Here is a 25,974-nt window from a genome sequence, read left to right as displayed (position 1 = left end):
CCTCTCATCTCTCCATAGCCCCACTGTCACATGTATTTAATTTATTTTATAGCACCTGTCATACCACTGTAGGGTGTAATAGCACTTTATATCACACACAAAAAGAGACCATGAATCATATGTGTGCAAATCAGTGAATAGAAAATGTTACATAAGGCAAAGGGGACTACAAGGTGTAGGATTCGCATGTCATCCATACTGGTAGGTATTTTTTAAGAGTGCTTGGTCTGGAGAAGCAGAAACTCAGGATTCAGAATATAACACAGGGATTAGCATTGCCTTTAATAATAAGGATTCTTTTTCTACTCAAACAAACCTTTTTAGCAGCATCGGGATAATGAAAGACCTGGGAAAAAGCACAACTTACTAACTTGTACTGTGCAGTTTGCATGCAGCTCTTTGATGGCAGTTCATAGCTCACTGTGCTAGACTACGATTGGAACTTGTGAACTGCACAACAACAAAAGAATCTCTGCGGCAAAAGCAGGAACCCACTGAGCTATGCACAAAACAAAATACTGTTTTAAAAAAATGCATGGTAGACATTCTTTGTAGCAGGCATATTAACCACCAGCGCTTCCTAAGAGTCATAGCTGCCACTGGACAAAACCTCCATCTCTCTACAGCGGGTACATTAATCACCGGAGTTATCTTGACACTTTTATTGCTACCCAAAAACTGGTTATTATTCAAGGAACTTTGCAGTGCTTTTAAAACTGCTGCCTGGGGACCCCCTAGGAATGTGTCACGGACCCTTGGGGGTCCGCGGACCCCAGTTTGGGAACCACTGATCTAAAAAGTACCAAAAGTACATAGGAACTTGTGGCTTTTCACAGAACCAGCAAATTGCCTATATGCATTATGCACCACCTTCCAAAATGTTTACATTTGGAAATACTCAACTTCCCTCAGTCCAAATGACATAGGAACTGATTTAGGACCTGATTACAACTTTGGTGGTTAAGGAACCGCTGTCGCTTTTCGGCAGTCTGCCCGCTCGTTTCCCTAGCAGTCTGACCACCAGATTACAAACACAGCGGGAATACCGCCACCACAGGTGACATTTGCCAGTACAGCGGCAGGAGAGGCAGAGGCGGTCAATGGAGGCAGTGCAGGCATGTGGGCCGCCATCCAAATTACGACTTGCCTCTCTGCCGACCTTTTCCTGGCAGGGACACCGCCATGCGCGAGTTGGCGGAAAGGCATGTAAATTGCTGGAAATATGATCCCAGGGTGATTGTCCACTTAGGGTATATCACCAGTGCACACCCAATGCACTCCAATACTGTCGGGTTAGCGCTATAAGAAATGTATTTAAAAAAAAGAAATACACACATACCCCCTAGTGAGGGTTGCAAATTATTTAAGTAAAAGAAAGCCAGAGAACCTCGATAAAAGCCTCATTCTATGAAACTGACAGATGCCGGACTAGGAGGCTGTCCAACAACCACTTCACTGTGGGAATGTATCAGACATGACAACTTAATATGTTGCTGTTGATTTAAATAGGCCACTCACAGGTCAGTAGCAAAATTAAGAGACATATTAATATTCTACTTGATCAGGCATAGTATAATATAACAACATAATGGCTGTACATTTTCAAAATGGGAACATATAGTAAAATAAGCGCAGTATTAATATTATACTTAACATGGCGTAGTTTATATAGTTATCCTAAAACACAAGGTGGCGTAGCGGAACGGATATATGCCTACTGTAATGTTGTTTAACATTGTATGCGGTCTGTCCTAGTATTTGTAATAATTGCATCCAGATATATGATGTCTGTACATCACGGATGAAAGTTCCTTAGATGCCAATAAAGAAATGATTTAAAAAAAAAAAACAGGGCGTAGTTTAATATAACAGACTGTTAAAGATTTAAATTGGAAACTCTTACCACAGTTTTACTCCGCTGATTAGTACTGATTAGAAACCAGCAGTTATTGCATCACAGGTCATGGAAAGCAATCCAATGCCTGAAAAGACCAGGTCCACAATTAACAAAATTACATAAAGTAAATAATGAAGCTAAGTTTCCACTAGAAAAATCACAGTCTGCGGATTTAATACCTTACATAAATATTGACGGAAGATAAATATACTAGTTGTATTTAGTCTGCCTCTTTGAAGGTAGTAAAATCTAAGGCCCGATATACATTTCTTGCAAAAACTCCCTATGCATAACAACTCCCATGTGCCGCGTGAGCAAAGCAGGGGGCTTACTAATGGGACTTACTAAGATCAGCAGGCTACTGACGCAGGGCTTTAAGTGTGCCAGGTCACTCCAGGTCTCAGACCCGGTAGTAATTAAAAATGGGCATTGAAACATGGTCCATATTGGGCCCCATAGTCATGTCCTTAACTGTAGTGATCTTTTTTTGAACAATGGATGTAAAACACGTTTAGGTTATCCATGTCAGAGATTTAGGGTCATATTATCAAGCACAGCGTTAAAATTATCGCCGCTTTAGGGGCAGAAAACTTCCGCTAAAGCGGCGATAATGGGCTTGATAATATGCCGCAGAGAATTCCAATAGAAGCCCATGTTGACACCAGAACATGGGCTTCTATAGGAATTCTCAAGGGCATATTATCAAGCCCATTATCACCGCTTTAGCGGCCGTTTTCTGCCGCAAAAGCGGCGATAATTTTAACGCCGTTTCTTGATAATATGCCCCTTGGTTTCAGTTTATATTTCTCACGTTTTACTTAATATCACATTCCCTAAGAGTGTTAGCTTTTTCCAGGATGTTGTGTTTCTGTATTTGTTCGTTACGCATATTTCACTCGTATAGTGCTATACTTTGAGTCGCCTCCATGTATATATAACAGGCCACGACTGAGCGCTCTGGAGTTGAGGCTGAAGGCTGAAGACAGCGCGAGTTTCTCATAGTACAGAACGGTGTTCAGAATAGATGGGCATCCAATCCTTGACCTCTCTACAGAGCATACAGAGAAATGGTCACATATTTCAGTTGCAATTGTGATTCTATTCAGATGTGTGTGACGGAGGTGCACAGTTGTCAAAATATTGACAAGGCTACAGTAAAGAAAATGCTGTGCTTACAGGTGAGTGGGTGTGTTTGAGGGTGGTGAAGTGAAGGATATGAGAGGAAGTGCATTCTTAGAATACAGTGAAAAGAGGATGCTGAAGAGAAACACTGAGGTGTGTGATGTATAGATGAAGGAGATGTAGAGAGAAAAAGGGCGCACATGTGTAACATAGAGTGAACATAACAGCAGTGATTAAGACACTCCGTAGACCACTAGTCCTTCCACAGGCCTCAGCAGTAATGTTTAATTCAATTTCAGAATTGAAACATTTTCAATATTAATTATTTAAAGCAAAATGATTGTTGTTACTCAATTATCTTAAACAGCTAACAATCACTGACAAAACCAGGTAGTCCTGGCTGGTTTTAAATGTAAATCATGTTGTGTTATATATCTTGATGCAATAACAGAAAGCGCAGTTGGGAACCAAAATACTGGTTCCCTTCTGTGCTGTAATGTACAAAATTACAGAAATGTAGGGGCATATTTACAAGCCCATTCTGCCTCTGAAGCGTCACTTTTGTTGACGCTCCAGTAGCGTTGCGCCATTTCCCATATTTACAAGGTGGCGCTAAGCCACATAACGTGGCTAAACGCTGCCTTGTAAATATGTCCCTTCCTGCAGCAGTCTGCTGTGGCAAAAGCGTGCAATGGGTGTTGCTGTGGGTGTTCCACCGCAACACCCATTGCTTTTTGACGCTGCCTCAGATTTACAAGACTGGGGCAGCGCCAAAAACTAAGGCCAGGTAATACCAGGTCTTAGAATGGCGATACGCGTAGTGAGTATTAATTTCTCCTCTTTTTTTTGCTCTTTGTATGTGTACTGCATTCTGCAGCACACATAGAAAGAGCAAATCGCCATGAATGATTGTTTATGTGCAGGAAGGTGTCCCTTCCTGCTCATAAACAATCACCCCTGCAGTGCAGGCACCCTTGCAACATGTCGGCAGGGTGCGTGCGCTGGCGCTAGGTAGATTTTATTCTGCCAGTGCTAGGGGAACCACAAGGGTGTGTCGTATTTCTGTAAATATGATGCATCCCTATGTTTTAAAAATGTCAGAGCGCGATGTTGCCAAATTTGGCATAGCACCGCGCTCCGACATTGTTTTGTAAATATGCTTCTTATTTTATGTGTTTAAGCCACACCCTAAATTACAAATGCCACACCACTTTTAGAGGAGCCTCCTCCCCCTACTTCTTTTTTATCCCACTAAAGCCCTGTAGTGACCCATAAACATGTCACCCATAGGTGTCAATGTTTAGACCTCTAAAAGGTGGCGATATAAATTAATACTCCACCACTGCTGTAGCACATAAGCAGTCGAGTACCGGCACAGTTGCACACCTTGGTGAAGTAGAGTTATTCTAAAATCTGGATGTGCTACACCCATGACATGCCACAAAAGTGCTACATTTGTGCTGTGGAAAGATGCGTACAATCAAAGCAAATTATGCAGATGCATCAAATGTTGTGGATGCACTGCTACCCTCTGTAAATGTGTGATGTGAAAAATGTACTCTTTGTCCTGACTCTGGACCAGAGACTCTGCTCTTCTGCCATGCCTTTGTTCTTAAATTATCATTATTACATATTTCTGATCTGGGTCTTTTTTAACATATTTTATTGATTACTCCTGCTGGAGGTCAGTCAGCCAGGATATAGTAAAACATGTTTCAGCATACTCATGTTATGTTCAGCATAAGAAGCATGGAATGCACTATTACATTTGCAAACTATTTAAATGGAAAATCTCACTTGGGAAGGCGTATCATTTTTGAGGCATTCCCAAGTTTACTAGTCTTTGAAAATCTGGGAATGTGCCAAAATCCATGGGAGGATGCATGGAAACGCCCATGCTCCATGCACGGAAAGCCTCCCAAGTTAATATGTAATGTAACAAAGTGCAAGCAGCAGCCTTGCAATACATTTCTTTACAAAGCACGCAAGGCACACAAATTAGGCCTTGTGTGGCTTTGCAAATATTACTGAAGTCTTTGTGGTGTCCTTGCAACAGTGTGCGTGCCGCAAGGCAACGCAAAGGCTTCATAAACATGGGCCTTAGAGACCAATTGGGGCCTACTATTCTAACCTATGTAAATCACCAGGAGACTTTATAAATGACAGCACCAGAAACACTGGAATTTGATATTTCTACTCACAATTATCTAATGTAAAGGAAAGCACTGAATAAATTAATGGCCTGTTAACAATGTGTCAGCAAAGCTTCAAAAGGAGGGATTACACATTTCAGTGCTCCCCTAGCCTATTTTACTAGTTCCCAAACAAGGATGCATAGGTAAGAATATGCACTTCGTTTGAGGATCATTGCACTTGTATTTAGGTACCTTTTTAGCTCAAACCCATCAGCCCACATGCACTGCTCTGCGATGCATGCTGTATCTACTCTGCGGGCTTAGACCACGCCCATCGCTTTCTATTTGTTTCTTCCTGTGCCTGTCAGAATTGCTCTCTTTTCACTGGGGAAACATTGCTCATTGTCCCGCATTTGGGAGTGTTTTGCCTTTTGAGGGAACTGCCCCTGGTACATGTCGCCCTACTCTTTTGTTTATGCATGTCTTTGTTGGCGCACTCTTTTTTCTTAAGGCTTGTTTAGGCTAGCTGTTCGGAATGTTTGCTACCACAGCCCCATATCCCTCAGAAAGGCTTTTTCTTCACGTGGTGTAGTTGATGTGCTTATATGTTTGTTCACGCCACCGCGGGCGCTCATTCCACCTGCAAAGCTTCCCTGCATACATGGATTTGTCATTTATGTGCTTAGTTAAAAAAATTAATTAACATTCTGCGAATTTCGGCCCAAGGTATTGGAACTCGTTTTATCGACTCCTCTTCTAACAGGAGCAGGGAGCATTGATATATAGCACGATTTATGTGCTTTATTTTTTTATAAAAACCATTGCATTGCACATACTCCGCCCCAAGCGTGGTGTTGTTGATGTGCTTATTTGTTCACGCTACCGCAGGCTCTCTTTCACCTCGTAAGGTTTTTCTGCATTCATGTATTTGTCTTTTGGGTTATTTATTTTAAAAAATTGCGTGAACTCTGCCCCAAGGGATTGGAGTGATTTTTCAACTCCTCTTCTAACATCTTTCATGGGATCACCCACACGTAACATTGCAGATGCAAAAATGGCCAATAATTTACAACTGGACCGTGGCAGATTCTGCCATCTTTCGTGGGATCACCCACATGTAACATGACTGACGCTTTTCAATAGAATGGCGATGATTCGGCTTTATGTAATCGGTCATTTTTTGAGCGTGAAAGAACTGTAGATAGTACAGCAACCAATATAATGGCTAAATACTTATAAGGTCCTAAAGGCGAGACTGATTGCATTGCAAATACTTGTTTTTGCTGTAATTAGACTAGTGTCTTCAAGGATCACGTTTAACTAACTAGCTGGACCAGGTTAACGCAAATCTCACTTTTTTCAGCCACAAAACATCAAAGTGCATTGTGTATTTAATTTCTTTTCCCTTTAAGGTTCAGCTCATTAAAGCATTTGTTTCCTCTTGGTTGAACTACAGCAATTGATTCAGCATTATGCAGCTAGTTGGTGCTAAAACTAAAGTCATTCCTCTAGCTTGGTTTCCCCATGTAAAAGCACAATGGGCTTATATTTGGATTACAGACACAATATTGTGGTAAACAATATCATTAACAAAAATATTTTGTCAAAACTTTTGTTTACCCCGACATCGTGCTCCTATACTTATAATGGTAATTAAAAAAATATTGGGGCTCAAAATATTGTTGACAACAATATTGTCCAAAATAGAAAAATATCTATGTTATTACATAAATAGAGTTTAAAAGTAGTAAATGTTAAATATTTTAATGTATACATGTAATATATTGTAATTTACACATATTCCAGTAATATTTAATAATGTATATAAATATATACATTTTTAAACACACACATACATATATATAGTGCAATATAATTACTAAAACTATTTATGTTACATCATGTGATTCTTTTGAATATTTTAAATGTACTTACATTCATTTATCACTTAAAATATTAATGCAATTAAAATAATGTAAACAAAATATTTTATATACTGTAACATAATTAATAAAACTATTTGTTTTCCATAATATGAATTTTTAATATATTACTACATGGCTATATATGACATTATTATTAAAACTATTTGTTTTACATTAGATTTTTAAAATATTTTACATGTATTAATCTGAGAGAGAAAATATATATATATTCACAGTAATACATGTAAAATATTAATACAATTAATGATTATTTTGATTGATTAATAGAATGTAAAGTACATATTATGTTTCACTACTTACATGCACAGTAAAAAAAAAACATAAACAATTGAATAAGAAAAATATATTAATGTAGATAATAAATAAAATATTAAAAATGTAAACATCCAAAAGCACATTAATAAAAAAATACTATAAACATTAAAATAATTAAAAAAAATATAAAAACATAAAACAATTATTGCTATAAATCTATTTAACCAATATTATGAAAAGTATTAATAAAAAAGTACTGTGGAAATAGTTGAGTGTTTCTTTTAGCTGTTTTTCAATTTAAGAAAATAGGGTTCTTGGCACAGCTCTCCGGGAGTGTGTTCTAGAGTGTAGCTCTCTAAGTAAAGAGTTGTTGATCATCCTCTAAGTCCAAAAAATCTGCTATGTACCGTGAAGTGCCAAATTGCAAGAGTGTGGCACCCTATTGGCAGGTATATGTGGGACTTTTTCAGATAGATTCTGTGGGACATCCAAATAATTACAGTGCTGCGGAGTGTATAAACAGTGGATTTAGTCCTCTCCACATAGCCAGTCTAGTCAATTCCCAGCTGATGAGGAGTGCTTGGAACCTGCAATTTTTGTAAACGTGTTTTCGGACTACCTAGCTCAATGACATGAACCTTGACGGCTTTGAACCCCAATATATGCAACACGTCCTATGCACAACTAAGAAAGTCTGGCGTACTCGCCACGAACAATCTTTCGGCTTACTGTGCCGCATTCATTATATTGGATTGAAAGATAGAGGTGCCGAACCCGGCAATTACGGAGTGCTTTGGCTCAGATCATCTATTGATATCTGGATCTGAGACTCACAGCACAGGAGTGATAAGGAATCACAGTCTCCCTGGCACAACTGAATAGTCATGACTTACTGGGTCGGAATTATCAGCGGTTCAAAGGTCTAAGCATCTACTTCTCTTGCAACAGCCCTGAAGAAGTCTAGGGTTTTACAACCCATTGACGAAACATGTGTTGGCTGGCTTGTTCGGGAACATATCATTAAAAGCGAACATTTCAAACTAAGGACATCATCGTCTTCATTCGTAAACAACAGAAACTGTGTTGTACTGTTTTTTACTCATTTGCGTATGCATAGGACGTGTTGCATATATCTAGTCGGACCGCCTGGTCCCAATTTGGGGGTTTAGGGCTTTTTCCCCCACCAGTGGCACCGCATAAATTTGTCTTCTCTAGCGAAAGTACTTCCATGTCATTGTTTAAGCGCCTTTTGAGAGCCTGTGAGAATTAACACCCCACGCCTCTTTCAGGCTTCGAACCCCAACTTTCACCGACTGCCAAGTAACTCAAACTCACCCTGGACATCAACCTCAGCGAACTGCCAAAAAAGAACAAAGATGTCCTATACCAGCTCTCTCTACTAAAGAGAGTCAAACTGTTTTATCCATAAAGCGACTTCAGAACTGCTATTCGAGCACTCATATTCTTGCATCTGGTTGTGGTAAATCCCTACTCCATAGCCTCCCAAGCTTTACACTGGCACCCCTTAGGGGCATCCTATATGCTGCAGTACATCTCACCCAGGGCCTGAAGAAATATGATCACATCAACCCCATCCTGATGGGACTCCATAGGGTCCCCTTGCTAGCCCACATCATCTTCAAAACCAGTTGCACCATTTACAAAGCCATCTCGACCAGCACCTCCATTTATCTTGCAGACAAACTCACCATCTCCGGTGGTCCTCGACACGCCCACAGCCAGTTCTCAATCAGACTAAGAAGTGTAAATAATTCAAATAAGACTGCAGGCGTTTTCCATCTATGCACCACAGGATGTCGAACAACTACGAATCAATCAGGACAGCCACAATTTTGCTCCAATTCAGGAAAGAGTTGTAGAATAATTTCTTTACAAAAATACTACATTAAAATGCATAAACCTTCCACAACCCAGGTTCCTCTCATATTACTTCTTGATTTTATGCTTGTCTTTGACCTTGTATGGCGCTCTGCTGCCTTTTGGGTAGGTTTGCGCTATAGAAATACCATTTACATACAATACATACATTTAGGCCCTCATTGCGATGTTGGGCGGGACACCGCATCGGTCATGGGACCAACCGACACCCAGTCGATGGTCCCGACCCCTAATTAGGATGCGACCGAACACTGTTCGGTCACATTCCTACATTTTACTATTGGGGCATGCATTCCTCACATAAACCGGCCGTAATACATGCCCCATAGTAAAATGGGAGCTGCAGTTCATTCCTGCACCCGTGGCAGACACCTGAAGGTGCCTGCCACAAGGTGCAGGGATCAACAGGGGGGCACCAAAGGGCCCCCTCAGCCTCCAACCAGAGGCCGTGCACCCAAGGGGTCCCTGCTGGGGCCTCCAAAGACGCTTTCCGACATGGTTTCCATGTCAGACAGACCAGTATGGAAACCATGTCGGAAACTGTCACCGTAATCTCAAGGGCGTAAAGGCCCGCCCTTGAGATTACTTGCCGCATTCCAACTGGCGGACCGGCTCGAATATGTCGGAAGCCATGCGGAATGACCAGTCGGATTCCTTTCCCACCGCCTCCATTAAAATGAGGTGGTCGGAAAGGAATCCAACTAGCACATTACGATGCGGTTCAAAAGGCTCCGACCAAGGGTCGGAACATTCTGAACCGCATCGTAATTCGGCCCTTAATATCCATGTACAAAGTGTTAGCATAGTCTAATTAGAAAAATTGACTGTTAATCCTGCGAATAGACCCCAAAGCAAATGAGTTAGTGATGAAAGAAGAAGGAAAATATTTTCTGACTTCAAATTCACGTGGCTTTATATTGAGAGGCAAGACTCCATCTGGATTTCAAGGAACACATTTGAAAACTCGTTTTGTTGGGTTGCATCACAAAACTGGCACAAGCCAGCACAATGTGTTATGTTAGGATTTAATTGCCAGTGCAAATCCTGATTTGCGTTGATCAGTGTACCCAAAGTAATGCAAAATAGTGTGTTGTGCTACTTTGCATTAAGCGGTTTGTACATGGGTATTTCCATTAGATTACACATTAATTTTGACACCCCTCTGCCCTTTTTTAAACTAAATCAAGTAAATGGCCAAACCCATGGGACCATTCACGCAAATACTTCCACAATTATAAATTATTTGTAAGTGCCATATAGATTCAATCAATGCAACAAAATTGAAGACAAAGTGAACAGTAGAATAAATCAAAAACAAAGAATAAGAAAGGCAAAAGGATATGCAAATATTCAGTTAATGAATGTTTATAATGAAATATTTTATACACTGAATGTATCTACATGGGATACGTGGCTAGCAATAGCCATTCATTCACCATGTACAAATAACCCACATTTCTATATACGTGATGACATTAGGTAAATGTATGACCAGTCCACTCTTTATAGGGGATCAGTCCATTAAATAAAACGGGTGAGTTATTGGTATTGATCCCAAGATGATGATTCCTGGCAAAGAAGTAAAATACGCAAGACCCTCTTCAGGACTGTTTATGCATAGGATATATTGGGTTGCCCTTTTGCTTCCTTTATTCTAATATACAACGTTGCAAGTACTCTCAACGCAATTGATCAGTCCATGTATTGTATGGTCGGGGATTCCTCAGCACATTTGTTCACACCATGCATTGTATGATTGTGATTTCCCTCAATATATTCATTGGTTACTCTGCACAGGCATTATGCAATCACAGCTACCTCACATGCATTGGCTTAGCTAGGAAATAGTTACGGTTATAGTATACTATGAGTGAGTTCTCATGAGTGTCCCTGACAATAAAACACTGGTAAGCAGCCAAAGACACAAGGGGTCACTGCAGAGGAAAGCCAGAAGCACAAGTTGTACTGATCAAGGGAGCAACACGGCCTCATCAGCATTCCTGTAGAGAAGAAGAAGCTCCTTATGCATGTTTTTAGCTTTTAGAGATCTTCAAACCATGAAAACCCAACATCAGCAGGAAGAACCTGTTTACCTACTTCTGAGAAGGCTGTTGTAATTCAAACGTATAGGCTATTCTTGAGAAAAGCTTACACTATTTGAAACTAATAACATTACTGTTAAAGGATATGCAGCTAAAAAATGGCTCAATCCTGCCTTTTTTCTAATTGGTAAAAAGTATTACCAAAGGCAGCTAGCTAGTCTTGATGTGACCATCTTTGCATTTTGCAAATATATAAAATAAACACTAAGGGCCCGATTACGAGTCTGGTGGTCAGGGGACCACCAGAATCGTGGTGGCGCTGCGGTGTTGGTCCGACTACCCCAATACGAGTTGGTCAGTCAGACCGCCTTGGGACCCCCGACGTCGCAAGGGAACCGCCGTTCCCTGGATGTGCATTGGCGCTCAGAGGCTGCAATTTGCTTGGCAGGACTGCCGTGGTCCTGCCAAGCATATTATGAGCTTCCTCTCCTCTAGGGTTTATATGGCAGTTCCTCCTCCATGTAAAACTTGGAGGAGAGGAAATAAAGGGTGCCCTGCAGGACCCCTGTGCCTCCTCTGCTTGTGCATGCACACAGGGGGGCATGACATGTGCCCCACTGTGTGCATGCACAAAAGTTCCTCCACGACATGGACTTTTGAGTCCATGCTGTGCAGGGACCTTGTGAGGCATTCCCATTGCGGTTCCTTTTTCAAAGTTTCAGTGACTCTCAGCGGTGCGTGGGCGCGGCAGTGGAGTACAGCACACCCCCACCGCCAAAACTCGTAATCAGGCCCTAAGGGTCGGATTCACAAAGGTAAATGTGAATCTGTAGATTTGCTCATGTATATATTTAGTACTACAGCTAGATATGTCAACACTCTTTGCTATTCACCATTTCAAATGTAGATTTACACCTAGGTGTAGACTTACATGTCTCCACTTCCTCAGTTTACGGGGTGGAGACATGTAGGGTTGAATTTATAAGTGCAAAATTATTAATACTAAATTTTCACATTTGGCTGAAACTCTCTCCCACCTTAGTGGAGATCTCGTAGTGGGAAGTTATAGGTAAAATATTAATATTTATAACTCTTTGAAAAAGAATTCAAATATTTTAATAGAAAGTATCATTGTAATTCATATAAACTTTTTTTAATTCTCCGAGAATTAATCAAATAAATGTTACAGCACATTAAATAATTAATCAGAAATTATGTATTTAATTTATTAATATTTCATCTAGAATAATTAAATAAAAAATCCCCTACCCCCAAAGTAAATTTTTTGTTCAGTATGGATTGTAATTTTTTTGTTTAATATGGGTTGTATTGTGTTAAAAGCTATCTGTAAAATTAATATAAATAAATGAGCATTTTAACAGTAGTTTAAAAGTGTATTTGTTATTTTAACGAAGTTTATTATTACATTTTAAAATAAAATATTATGTAGTAATTATATTTTTTTATCTTTAAACTGAATACATTTTTTTAAGTCAAAATTGTTAAAATATTTGTAAAATGTTTTCAAAGTATAACAGCATTTAGGGCTATATTATGATGTCGGGTGGATCGTCAGCCACAGGCCGTCGGTGGCGGTCTGACTGACATCTGAGGTTACGGTCTGACTGCCGGATTAGGATACCGGCGGTCGTAGTGCATTGGTCAGAGGGACCGAGCAACGCTTCCGACAGGCTCAAGGAACCCATCGAGGCGTCGGTCGTATCTAAATACCTTCAATGAAGGCGGTGCCTACGCAGTGATCACCATAGGGATTACGATGCCCCTTTCCCTCAGACTTTCCATTGTGGATATATATATATATATATATATATATATATATATATATATATATATATATATATATATATATATATATATATATATATATATATATATATATATATATATATATATATATATATATATTATCTACTGGCGGTCACCAGTAGATAGTTATAGTTACAACCTAGTTTCCATAGGAAATCTCAAAATTCTATTTTGAATAACTTTGGCGCCGGTTAACGAATCCTCACGAAATTTTCAAAACAAATGGGGTGCTCCGTTCAGCTCCTACCCTGAAAGTCTCGGGGTGATTCGTCAAGCGGGGGCCGAGAAAAAGGGGGGGTCCCAAAACGCGTTTTCCCCATGCATTTTTCCATAGGACCTTTAGTCGCAGCTACAGCCCGAACGGCTGAACAGAATTACGTGAAATTTGGCAGAGAGGTAGCCATAAGGTCAAGGAAGTGCCTTTTGCAGGTCTGGTGTAAATCTGTTCAGTATTTCCTGAGAAAATAGCATTTAAAAGCATATCAATATCTATACGCGCGCACCGTGCGTGCACTGTGCGCGCACCCTGCTGTGCGCGAGCGCAATTCTGATTGGTTGTTAGATGTCGGTAAACATTCGAATCGGTCGAAACCAGGAAGTGTCGGCCGCCATTTTGTCTCTCGCAGTCTGAGGGGGTGAAAAAAAAAGGTGGAGAACGTGAAAAGGGGGCAGAGTGGACAGTTCCTGTCCCCCTAGCCTTGGTCAGGGGGTCACAGAGGGACCCCCAAGGGAGACAAAAACAATTATTATTATTTTTTTTTAATCTCGAGGTGCGCGCACCGCGTGCGCATGGCACGCACTGCGAACCGTGGGTGCTCGGTGCGCGAAGCACACCGAGCGCACCATGCGCGCACGGTGAAAAACCTGAAAAAAAAATTAATAAATACATAACTTAGCATTTAAAAAACCGTACAAATTCACTGAAAAAAACATAGGTTTCACACACGTTATAGTTAGGAATTAGCATTTAAAAAACCTTGCAAATTGACTTAAAAAACCATAGGTTTCACACATGTTATAGTTAGCTGGACATTTCACTCGTAAAAAACCAATGAAATTCCCCCGTTATAGTTAGTGCAGGCAACTATAACTCACGCGACCGCAATCATCAGCAGAGGATTGCGGTCGTGTGAGTTATAGTTGCCTGCACTAACTATAACGGGGGAATTTCATTGGTTTTTTACGAGGGAAATGTCCAGCTAACTATAACATGTGTGAAACCTATGGTTTTTTAAGTGAATTTGCAAGGTTTTTTAAATGCTAATTCCTAACTATAACGTGTGTGAAACCTATGGTTTTTTAAGTGAATTTGTACGTTTTTTAAAATGCTAAGTTATGTATTTATTAATATTTTTTTTTTTCAGGTTTTTCACCGTGCGCGCACCGTACGCGCACGTTGCGCTTCGCACACCGTGCGCGCGCTGTGTGCACTCGGTGCGCTTTGCGCACCGAGCACCCACGATGCGTTGTGTGTGCCGTGCGTGCACGGTGCGCCCCCCCCCCCCCCGGCTTTTTCATCAAAAATATAAATGTTTTTTTCACCCTTGGGGGTCCTTCAGTGACCCCCTGACAAAGGCTAGGGGGTCAGGAACTGTCCACCCTGCCCCCTTTTCACGTTCTCCACCTTTGTTTTTCACTGCCTCAGACTGCGAGAGACAAAATGGCGGCCGACACTTCCTGATTTCGACCGATTCGAATGTTTACTGACATCTAACAACCAATCAGAATTGCGCACGTCACAGTGCGCGCACGGTGCGCGCTTATAGATATATATGTACTTTTAACTGAAATTTTCTCTGGAACTACTGAACAGATTGACTCCAGATATTCAAAAGGCACATCCCTGACCTGAGGACTACCTCTCTGCCAAATTTCAAGTAATTCTGTTCAGCCGTTCGGGCTGTACCTTGGACTAAAGGTCCCTATGGAAAAATGCATGGGGAAAACGCGTTTTGGGACCCCCTTTTTTCTCGGCCCCCGCTTGACTAATCACCCCGAGACTTTCAGGGTAGGAGCGCCCCACCTATTTTGAAAAATTCGCGAGGATTCATCAACCGGCGCCAAAGTTATTCAAAATAGAATTTTCAGATTTCCTATGGAAACACGGTCCTAACTATAACTATCTACTGGCGACCGCCAGTAGATTATATATATATATATAGATATATATATATATACATATATATATATGTATATATATATGTCCCTTGAGTTGCTCCTTCCGAACTGTCTGAGCCCCTCGGAGGGTGGAGCACACCGGCACGCGGCACACAATATCCACACCGTCACAGTTTGATAAGCGCGCTCTCAGAAAATCGCAAAACTCAGGGAGAACGGTTAATCCACTGTTTATTCCACAACGCGTTTCGGTTCAGAGAACCTTGATCACGTGAAATTTTACACCCAATCACAAGACAACTTATTCTGTGATACAGAAAGTAAAAAAGAACCGATCATTGTTTTCATGTCGTACATCTTGGAATAGTCAAAAGCATAATTCATGGCATATGTAATATAAGCTTGCATGGATATATATAATCTAAATGAAAGCATTGTGATAAATAAGACCGTCACTAAGAACGAGCATGTTAGTCCTTCCTCACTTTTGTGTTATTCAGGTGTATTTAAACTTATGAACAACTGATCCTCATTTCTTTGCATATGATTAAGACCGTTGTCCGCTCGAAACGCGTAATGCTTATGTGCTGGTACCTGCTGAAATAAAGAACTCTGTTTTATTTCACTCCCGACTGGAGGGCCTGTTTTCTCACATTGTGAAGACGCTGTGGGACTTCGTTTGGCATATATATACCACACAGTTCACTGCTGTGGAAAGTTTGCAAGTCAGTGAATTTTTCTTCCACAGTGAGTCGATCAAAGAGATGTGAAAAGGGGAGTTCTAATGGAAGCAGCTGTTTGGAATGTCGGGGAGTCCTACAAAGTTGTACTGTTGGAAGAATGCACAGATATTCCCAATTAATGTTCAAACCACATTTGCTCTCGTAAATGTGCCCTCTGGGTGATAGGTTGCCCCAAACACACTGTGTGGGTGCCAGGAGTGGATTTAGTCCAGAGGCAAAAAGGTTTCATGTGGCAAAAACATAGAAAATAAGCTAAATGTGCAGATGCTTATTTACTCAACACTTACCCCTAGCAGATTGTATGCACTACATATGGAATCTACAAATTTTGCAGATTTTTGAGGCATACTCGGGATTCTGTGAATCTGAAATAAATATTGACACCACAAAGCGTAGTCGGAAAAAAACAAGTGATTAATTTGAGCCGGTGGTTTTCGGTCCTCGGTACTGGCACTTAAATATGAGCACTGGCTCTAGTGACGGGCCACCACATGGTGGCGTTGTCTGTCAAATTTTGAGATAAGCACAACAACATTGTTTAATAAGTCAATATACATTAAAAATTAATAAAATCTGTCGCGCACACCATTATTATTGCTTTGGGTGGCCTTGGATAGTATGAATTGTCACACTTGTAGCTGTGCAGTGGTTTGTACTTGTGCTGGTTCTGTTATTACCAGCGCTGGCACAGGCAATAGGTGGTGCAGGCTACTGTGGCCTCCCGAGAAGGGCCCTGGCACCTACTTTTAAAAAATTTTTTTTACAAATTAAACACTGCATTGACTGGGGACACTCAACAGCAAATCCCCTCTAGTCCTATATTACCCACACTATTCCTGTAATAATGTTTATTCCGGCGCAGGCATCTGTATTCTTGCAGAGAGGCCTGGGAAATCTTCATTCTCCGAGGTCTACAAAAGCAGACACCTGAACCTCAGCCTACTTTCTTTGACATTAAATGGGGGTTTACTTAAGTGAAATGTTTCCTCCGATTCAAACTAGTTATATTGTCTCGACGTGCTGCAGATACCGAAGGTTGATAACAGCTTCTAAATAGAAGACATTCTTTGCTTTATTTTGTTGCTTTCTGGTTGTTATCCGCCTATTATTTAACATTTTGTTCAAGTGTGTTTATGTAGGTTTTGTAACATCCTGTCATGGTATTCCAGATATTCTAAAAAGCTGAGACTTAAGTTGTCAGATATAAACGCCTTTCTGTTCAAAGACGGTCTTTGCGTTATATTTCTGTATTATTTATTTTGTGTTAGTTAGTTGTTTTAGGCACATGATCGTTTCGTGATAGCTTGACATTTCACGATGTCCTCAGTAATCCACATTTTTCATCAGATGTTATTACTTTGCTTTTTTCTCACAAACGTTATTAATACAGTCGAACAGTGCATGTTTACTCCATTAAAAAAAATAGACGCAGATACACATTCAGAGCGCTACAAAAATAGTAGAAAAAAGTCGTTCCCCATCAGTTGTACACAACCCTTAATTAAGATCTAATTAATCTTCATATTTCAAGCTTCCACACAAAAATGTTCCTTGATAATAGAATTATGGCCCGTTTCCAAGGGCTATAAAAGTTGTTATTGGCCCTCTCCCGAGTTGTAGACCCAACCCATAGGCGAGGGCTTATAACGAGGGAGAGGCCTTTGATAACTGAAGTAGCCCAAGGCATACGCGTCATAAGACTGTAAGAACATTTCACCCACCAAGGATTGAATTATCTAAATTAAACAGGGAGAAACAGAACTATAAACATTTAAATGTTGGAGTCAAAAGTCTATTTCAGCCTTATTGGCCCTCTGCGACACCATTGTCTTCAGTGGAGCTTGCAACATTCCAGTGTTGTAATAGCATTATAGCTTACCGAAGACGCCTATACCAGTCATTAAGGGCTGTCTACTAGAGTTAAAGGTCTGAGCCATAGACATTGAACTACAACAATGTAGACGAGACTTAACGACTGGTATAGCCCAAGGCATATGAGCTATTAGATTTTTTGAATCATCCATCTACTAAAATTAGGATGTTATAATAAGTTAAAAAGGAAGAAACAGAAAGACAAACATTGGAATGTTAAAGCAGAAGGCTTAGCACCCAGCCGCCCAATTGTCTTCAGTGCCGCTCTCAAACTGAAAGGCAAACAAGCATTGGCATAGCCAATAGGTCTCGCCTTTGGGACCTTATAAGTGTTTACCCATGCAACAGTTGCATAACTAAATACTTATAAGGTGCCAAAAGCGAGACCTGTTGGCTATGCCAAGAGGCCGTGAGGCTGCGAAAGTGATCGCGATCGCGACCACGATCAAACATCAAAGTGGCCGTGCGGCCGTGAAAGTAATCGCGGCACCCGCGCACATGCACTTTAGCTCTAGGCTGGCCTGGTAGCACTTTTTGGAGTCCTCTCAATAAGTCTCGCCAGACCAGCACCTGTGCTGGGTCAGGTTAGACCTAAAAAGGAAAGGACAGAGTGCATGGTCAAGAGGCTAACTGGGTGTTAAGTAAACCCTCTGAGCTTGAGCTGAAGGGGATCACCTCGCTCTGAATCAGAGCTTTGCAAAACATGGTCTGCGGACCGCCGATGATCTGAGAATGCAGATCGGCGAGGACAGCGGTATCCTGGAGATACCATAAAACAGGCAGTGATGCTGCAGAAGGCACGGCAGGGGAAGGCCCAGGGATGACCAGGGCGTGGCCAGCAGCGGGCGGTAGATTGTAGCGGAGTCAGTGCTCGATACGGAAATATAGAACAGGTGCTCGCTAATCCCACAGTATGGAATTGCCTCAAAGAAGTGCCAGTACAAGTATTGTGTCCCAGTGAGAAATACTAATATCTGCCTTTCATATAACACAGTGCCGCTGCTCTGTAACTGACAGTACCCACCCATTAAAAGGAGTGGAGCATCTGACAAAAAAGGTTTGATAGCTGACATCAATGATAGATTTGAAGAAGCGACCCTGTCAGAATGCCTAACCCCTGTCAAAAGTCTAACAGATATAGAGAGAAAGCTGACTTTTTTATCTCCATATAGGTTGGCCAGCAAATAGGGGGTAAAAATAGACACAGAGGTGTGCTCCCCCTACACATTCTTTGAATTTTATTCTTCTCCAGATATGGGCATAATGCAAATGCTTCAGTGCACCAGCAGGAACACCTCACAGCTGAATGTCACATTTGGCACACTGCACGACACACTGGTGACATTTGATAAAGGGGTAACGCAACTCAAACATGCAGCCCGAAATGCCCTACAATTCAAGGAATTACACTCAGTTGTGAATTAAGTTCATGATGGCGTGGCACGGGTTTTAAATCTCAAAGATGAGTTGAAGAGAAAGTTGAAGCAGTTAGAATACTTCCACAAAGCTAAAAAATATTAAGGTACAAGGTGTCCCAGAGAAAGCAAAAAATTAAGATTTTAAAGGCTTCATAACAATAAGTATGTTGGAGGCCTATAGACAACCCTAACAAAAACTCACTATAGGTATATGCTGGTGTTTCAGGCAGTGCCGCTAAATCCATCTCCACCCAGATGAGGCTCCACAATCATGTTACTTTTGAGTGGGGAATTCAGGAATAATCAAAGCTGGATGCAGAATGGCAGGTGGGCAGGGCTCTGATGGAGAACAACCTGGTTCACCCTATTTCCTGACACCATTGAGACTTAGAGTAGAGAGCTAGTGTTGATTTTGGAGGTTACATGGTGGAGAATTCCCTTGCAGAGATCTTCTTACTAGCAAAGCGGTCAGAAGTGCATAGTGGCATGCAAGAAATCTTTTGGGACCCCGAAGATGTTTGGAAACTGCTGAGCTCCATGGAGAAGAGAGACCTATGATGTTTGCCCAAGAACAGCACTGCATCTGCAGAAAGCTTTAATGGAGGCAGACTTCCAGTCAAATTGATTTACCACTAGAGAGTCCCAACAAGGGTGGTGGCAACACAAACTCTCTTGCTGTCTGTGGCAATGTGGACAGAAAATCTCTGAAGGCAAATATTGACTTCCTACTAACCAAAGAAGAATACAGTTCAAGGCACTCTGGTCCAGAAGACATTTTATGGGACGGAGTCAGCGTCATAAAATATGTACCGGCTCGACCACTCCGCTGCTCTGCTAAGATCCGTTCAGTAGTTCCACATTTTACAGCAGCTCGTTTTGAGAGGAGATCCTTTCCTGCGCTTGAGCAAAATATTAAAATCAAATGCATTTGACCTTGCAGTCTATTGCTGATCATAACACCTTTCATAGGAAGCTCAAAACTTATCTTGTCATTGAATCCGCTTCAGGGCCCGTCCATCTGGACTTTGGACTTTCCATTGCTTTTCTATTATCCTCTCATCTAAGTACCTACATAGGACAGGCCTATCTTTTTAGTGTTCTCCACCCCGACTACAGAGTCTCTGCAGTATAAACTTAATATTAATTCATAGTTGGTGAACGTACACTTACACAACAATGCAAGTTTACCTTTGTGAATCTGGCTCTATGTTTGACCAGTATGACCAAGTAGAGTGGGGGGAAAGGCTTTCTCAAGTAATTTCCAGATGGAGTACAGGTCAGAGTACACTTGTAAATCTGCGGCAGTTGGGGATTCCAAATGTACACCGCAAGATTTTTGTTAAATTACTCAAATTGAGAAATCTCTGTAAATTGTTGGCATAAATTAATACTATCCTGGCTGAAGAGGGATGAATCGCCAAAAACTGTCCTAGGATGCTTGTTTCCAGTCCAGGGAGGACCTGGCCTGGCAGTTCGGGCTAGACTGTTCCCTTTGGGTGCAGGCTCAAGACTGATTTGCATATGGCTGGGTCCAAACTGGAATGGCATGGTGAGCGAAAAAATGATGGATTTAGGCCCAGATCTCTGTACTGGGGTGAATGTATGACATTGTTCTGCATTCTGTCCATCAATTGATTTTTTTGAATACATTAATGCTAGGTGTTAGCAAAATGCTGTGTTACGCTGAATTGTATGCTTAATTCAAGCAGTTCTGCACTACCCGTGTTACACAAAATGTTAGAAATTATGGCAGTGTGAAATTATGCACACAATGTTGTGGGAGATGGCTGGTTCAAGCCTTAAATTGAACAAGAAGTGTGCCTTATGCTCAGTTTTCACTCATGAAACCCCAAAGTGCATTCTGGATAATTTACATGTAATTTTCACACACCTGTCCAGACATTTCGCTTAAAGCCAGGACAAAACACAAATTTGCACACCCTTTTTCAATGCTTTCCAGATTTCCACATTTTTTAGGGTTTAGAGCAAAGAGAGCATCACCACAGTAAAGCACAAGTTAAAGTGAGAAATTGTAAAGAATTCCCCGCAGAGGAAAGCACACGTTTTTCATTAGTTAGAAGAGGACAGAGGAAGCCCTTTGCAGCTGCAAACATTAGCTCCTGAAAGTAAGGAAGAGATTAGAGCTCATGCCCAGAAGGTATTCGTATACATAGAAGCAAAAAAACATTGTCAGAGGATACATATATACATTTCCCACAGGCAGTGAAAGCCCCTGCGACCCCCACTGCTCTGGCTCCCTATTCCCTTTCCCTTTCCCCCTTGTTTCTCTTCTGTTCAAGCTGTGTTTCATTCTCTGGCCCATTGTGGCATGCTACTAATTATTCTATTCACACAAGGATCCCCAGCATTTGGTCAGTGGGACTGGACAAAGAGCCGCAACAGACTGCCTAATGTGATAATCTGATGCATGCATGTTGGTTGCTTGTCTTTTCATTCCTGTCTGGAGATGTGACTGACAGCTTGCATTTCTTTAAAGACCTGTGCCAGTGATGCCCTTTTATGAATCCATCTGCAACCAGGCAGACATTGTTCTTCTGAATGCCTGTGGTCATGAGAAGGTGATGAAGGGGGCAGAGGGAAGGTGGAAGAAATTAAATGTTAGATTGTGATCTGTTTGTACAGCATTTAAATCCCACCTGCTGCAAGCTGTACCCTTGGGAACTGAGAAGATCCATTCATTTCCATTCACATTATCTTTATTTCTTCTCTGCAGAAAAGAAAATGAACACCCACTCAGCCCTCGTCTTCCTTCTTCTCTTCGTGATCAGTTATGGCTCCTCTGAAAACTCAAGCACTTCCCGAGGGTGTGGATTGGATATTTTCCCGCAGTACATCTATCTGTGTGATCTGGATTCTATCTGGGGAATTGTGGTGGAGGCCGTTGCCGGAGCCGGGGTTCTGACCACGTTGTTGCTGATGTTGATTTTGCTGGTGAGACTCCCCTTCATCAAAGAAAAAGAGAAGAGGAGCCCACTGGGAATCCATTTCCTCTTTCTGATGGGCACACTTGGTCTTTTTGGCTTGGCGTTTGCTTTCATCATAAAGATCGATGAAACGATCTGCTCGACCAGAAGGTTTCTATGGGGCGTTCTGTTTGCCTTGTGCTTCTCATGTTTGCTGGTTCAAGGCTGGAGGATACGCAAGCTGGTCCGGCATGGCAAGAGTCCCTCTGGGTGCCATTTAACCAGCGTGGCACTGTGCCTCATGCTGGTTCAGGTCATCATTGCAACAGAGTGGCTGATACTGACAGTGGTCAGAGACAAGAAGTTATCTTGCGATTTTGAACCGATGGATTTTACCATGGCTTTAATTTATGTGATGGTCCTGATGGTGATTGCTTTCACAGTGTCTCTTTTTACAGTCTGTGGAAAGTTTAAGAAATGGAAGAAAAATGGAATATTTCTTATCATAACAATCTTTCTCTCAGTCCTGATCTGGGTAGCTTGGATGGCCATGTACTTGTATGGGAACAAAGAACTAAACAAAAAGGACTTGTGGACTGATCCCACCCTGGCAATTGCGCTGGTGTCAAACGGTTGGGTGTTTCTTATCTTCCACTCCATCATTGAAGTCCACTGCTCCATTGTTTCAGCACCACAAGAGAGCGCACCAAACTATTTCGATACATCCCAACCACGAATGCGTGAAACACCTTTTGAGGAAGATGTTCAACTTCCAAGGAGCTACATGGAGAATAAAGCCTTCTCAATGGATGAGCATAATGCAGGTACATTTACATGAGTTATATATATTTATTCACATTTTCCCAAAAAACTTCTTTTACATTACCATTTTTATGTAACTCTGACAAAACTTTGTTCACCATCTTTGTTTGGCTGTCTTGCATGGGTGCACCATATCTCTCTGATGTATTCTCATTACCTTTAATCTTTTCCCATTCTTCCTCTTTTCTGAAGCCCCCACCATGCTACCGCCCATGGTTAACTTAAAATGTCTACCGTGCCACCCACTTTATAAACTACTGTTTGTGCTCGCTTTTCTAAGCAAGTCTTTACGAGGTTATATTTGCCTTGTAGGCTGCTCTTATCAATTTGTTTTTGTTGTGTGCTTCCTCGGCCAGGGTAGTCTTGCTACTCTCAGATTGGGACAGAATGCACGAGGTCTGTGTTTAAAGGCTGGGTTTGAAACAGCTGGGCATATTTTTCCAACATAAATATGCTTAAACTCATTGGGCATTATTGATGGGAAGTGACTGTAAGCAGTGTTATGTTGGATTTAAATGTGATGATTAATAATTGTGTACACTGATGTCACATGTCTCCTTCAAATCAAATACATACATATTTGTGATGCTATTAAAATCAGCGTGGGCACACTAACATAATTATTTCATTTCAAAGTTTATTGACAGATCTAAATAAATGATTTCATCTCCACACAACAATAAAACAAATACCCCTACACTTTAACATTTAAGTGCATAAGTTAAAGACTTTAAAAGATAACTTATAAATAATTAAAAGCTCTGATTTAGCAACATTCATAAAATCAGATACGTTAAAAAGGCTAAAAGGTAAACATTTTGCAGTAGCACTCGTGACCTCTTGGCCTAAATCATTGGAGTTTCAGTAATTCTTTTTGGCTGATGGCCCAGGCTGCAAAAAGTAGCCTTCTTTCAAGTTCCTCCTGACCTTCGCAACAAGATGCCCCAGTATGTCCTTTGGGGCCTCCTGTGTGTTATTTGCCACTGTCCGATGGCATTTAACCTTCATGCAGGGATCAGCTTGTTTCCTCTTTCCTCTGGTACCATTGCAAGCAGGTGGGGCAATTTCAATGACAGGCTCTAAGGGAATGGTAGACTCCAAATTTAAAAGGACCCACGGGGATTTGCTAGCATCAATATGCTGAGACTGGCTTGATGTCCCCCCCAATTCCCCCCCTTGTTCAGAGCACACATTAGGGGAAATAATAGGGGACAATTGGGTAGGGGTGATGGGAGTAGCGATAGTCACCTCTCGGCTGTTTCGATTCCTTAGTTTAATAAAACGTCGCCAGCTGCCAAAAGCCATCTAATGTACTGTTAGAGATGGTCTTGTCTCCGCTCCCTGCTAACCGCACGCGAAATGCAGGCAGGCTGCCACCACCACACATTCACAGAAGAATTTAAGGAAAGGAAAGTTCCCACTGAAAGAGCATCCTTTTGAAAACGTGGATGTCCTAGCCCAGCCTCCTCTGGTGATTGACGGGTGCAAGACAGGCACACCCTTAGCACCGGTGTGGCCCTGGCACATCCCGTGCTGCGGGAACACAAGATGCACTTTCTAGCGCTAGCAGGATTATCACAGGTGTGCTATGGGGCCGCCTCCTGGAGCTCAGCAGGATGTTGGGACACAGAGCCCCTTGCAGAGTCCACCCGCACCATGGGAACACAAAATGCACTTTATAGCACTAACTGGATTGTCAAAGGTGCACTATTACTACGCCTGTTTGTGATGCGGCTGAATCTTATTGTTGGGACATGTCAAAGATCCCTTTTCACAAGTTCTCCCTTCATTCTTCAAGCTAATGCCACATTACAGACTTTAAATCTTCATTTTGGGAATGTTTAATATATTATGTGCTTGCCATCTCACTGAAGTGATGCTGGCATCACAGAGCCATGACTGGATTTAGGTTGAGGGTCTTCCATTTTTACCTAAGTTCCAACTAAATTGTCTCCTGAGTCGCAAACGCCGTTGACTGTCTTAACAAAAGAAGTATATCACCTTGCATATATTACATTGTTTCATAGTTATCATATAGAAAATGTCTGTAATCACTGATGCCTTGATTACTAGCGGGCAATCTTCATCACTCCGAGTCGTAGCCATTCTCTGTCATAGTTATTTTGATGTAGCGTGTTCACACCCCTGTGACAGACATATCGTGTGTCAAATTATTTTTAATAAACATCTTCGAAAGGGGCATTTACAGCTTGCACTATGCCTTACTCCTCTTGTGTTGACACCCAAGCAGTGTAAAATAATGTAGGTCATGACCAAATGTGAGAGCTGGATAGGAGGGATCCAGAATTTGCAGAGGGGAGTAAGACTTGGGGTAATGAAGATTAGATTGGTGATTAGCACCCTGGTCTTCTTCCTCATCACATGACTTACTCTAGGAATAAACAGCAAGCAATTCAATATGACCACTAATATTGATAGGTTTCCAATAACAGCCTAATATGGGCATTTTCAGCAGCAAAAGGTTTTCCAACAGGACAGTACCCTTTGGTGTTCATAAAATAAGTTTTAATTGGCTAATATTCTTTGTTGTGCCCCTGTGTCAAAGAATGCAGAAGAGCTATGACTAAGGGAGAAAAGTTACCCCGTTCAGAAAACTAGATTAGAATAACAAGAGATCTGCACAGATCCCCTCATTATAACAGAGGACCAAATATTAAACAATGCCAGACTTTTCTGTCCGATAAGAACTGAGGAGAAACAGAAAGAGAAGTATAAGGAAACAGAGGTGACTGTACTAGTTAGTACTAAAGGAGAAGGTGAAGAACTTTCACCTTTAAGTTTTCTTTATTAATTTTTCTATGGAATTTGATTTAGTTGATAGAAAAACCTCTCTAGGCTAAAAGGCAAGTTTCAGCTCAACGGATTCAATTGCTGAGACTCATAATTGAACTCCATAATGATTCATGGGCTCAGCTACTAGGAGAGAACGGGAC

The 25,974-nt window shown here is 41.4% G+C and overlaps 1 protein-coding gene across 2 annotated transcripts in view; it reads left to right on the top strand.

Annotated features, from left to right (window-relative positions):
* The window catches only part of GPRC5B (G protein-coupled receptor class C group 5 member B), a 143,692-nt gene that overhangs the window by 35,433 nt on the left and 82,285 nt on the right, over nt 1-25,974 (top strand). For both annotated transcript variants that reach the window (XM_085629071.1, XM_085629072.1), the window contains exon 2: nt 22,009-23,022. In XM_085629071.1, the coding sequence (XP_085485197.1) occupies nt 22,017-23,022 (1,006 nt within the window). In that variant the 5' untranslated portion in view covers nt 22,009-22,016. The remainder of the gene's footprint in view (nt 1-22,008; nt 23,023-25,974) is intronic.

The sequence above is a fragment of the Triturus cristatus genome, chromosome 10 (genome assembly GCF_964204655.1).
Source record: "Triturus cristatus chromosome 10, aTriCri1.1, whole genome shotgun sequence".
NCBI lineage: Eukaryota > Metazoa > Chordata > Amphibia > Caudata > Salamandridae > Triturus > Triturus cristatus.
Note: the sequence above shows the minus strand (reverse complement) of the source record. Positions and strands in the feature narration are given on the sequence as shown.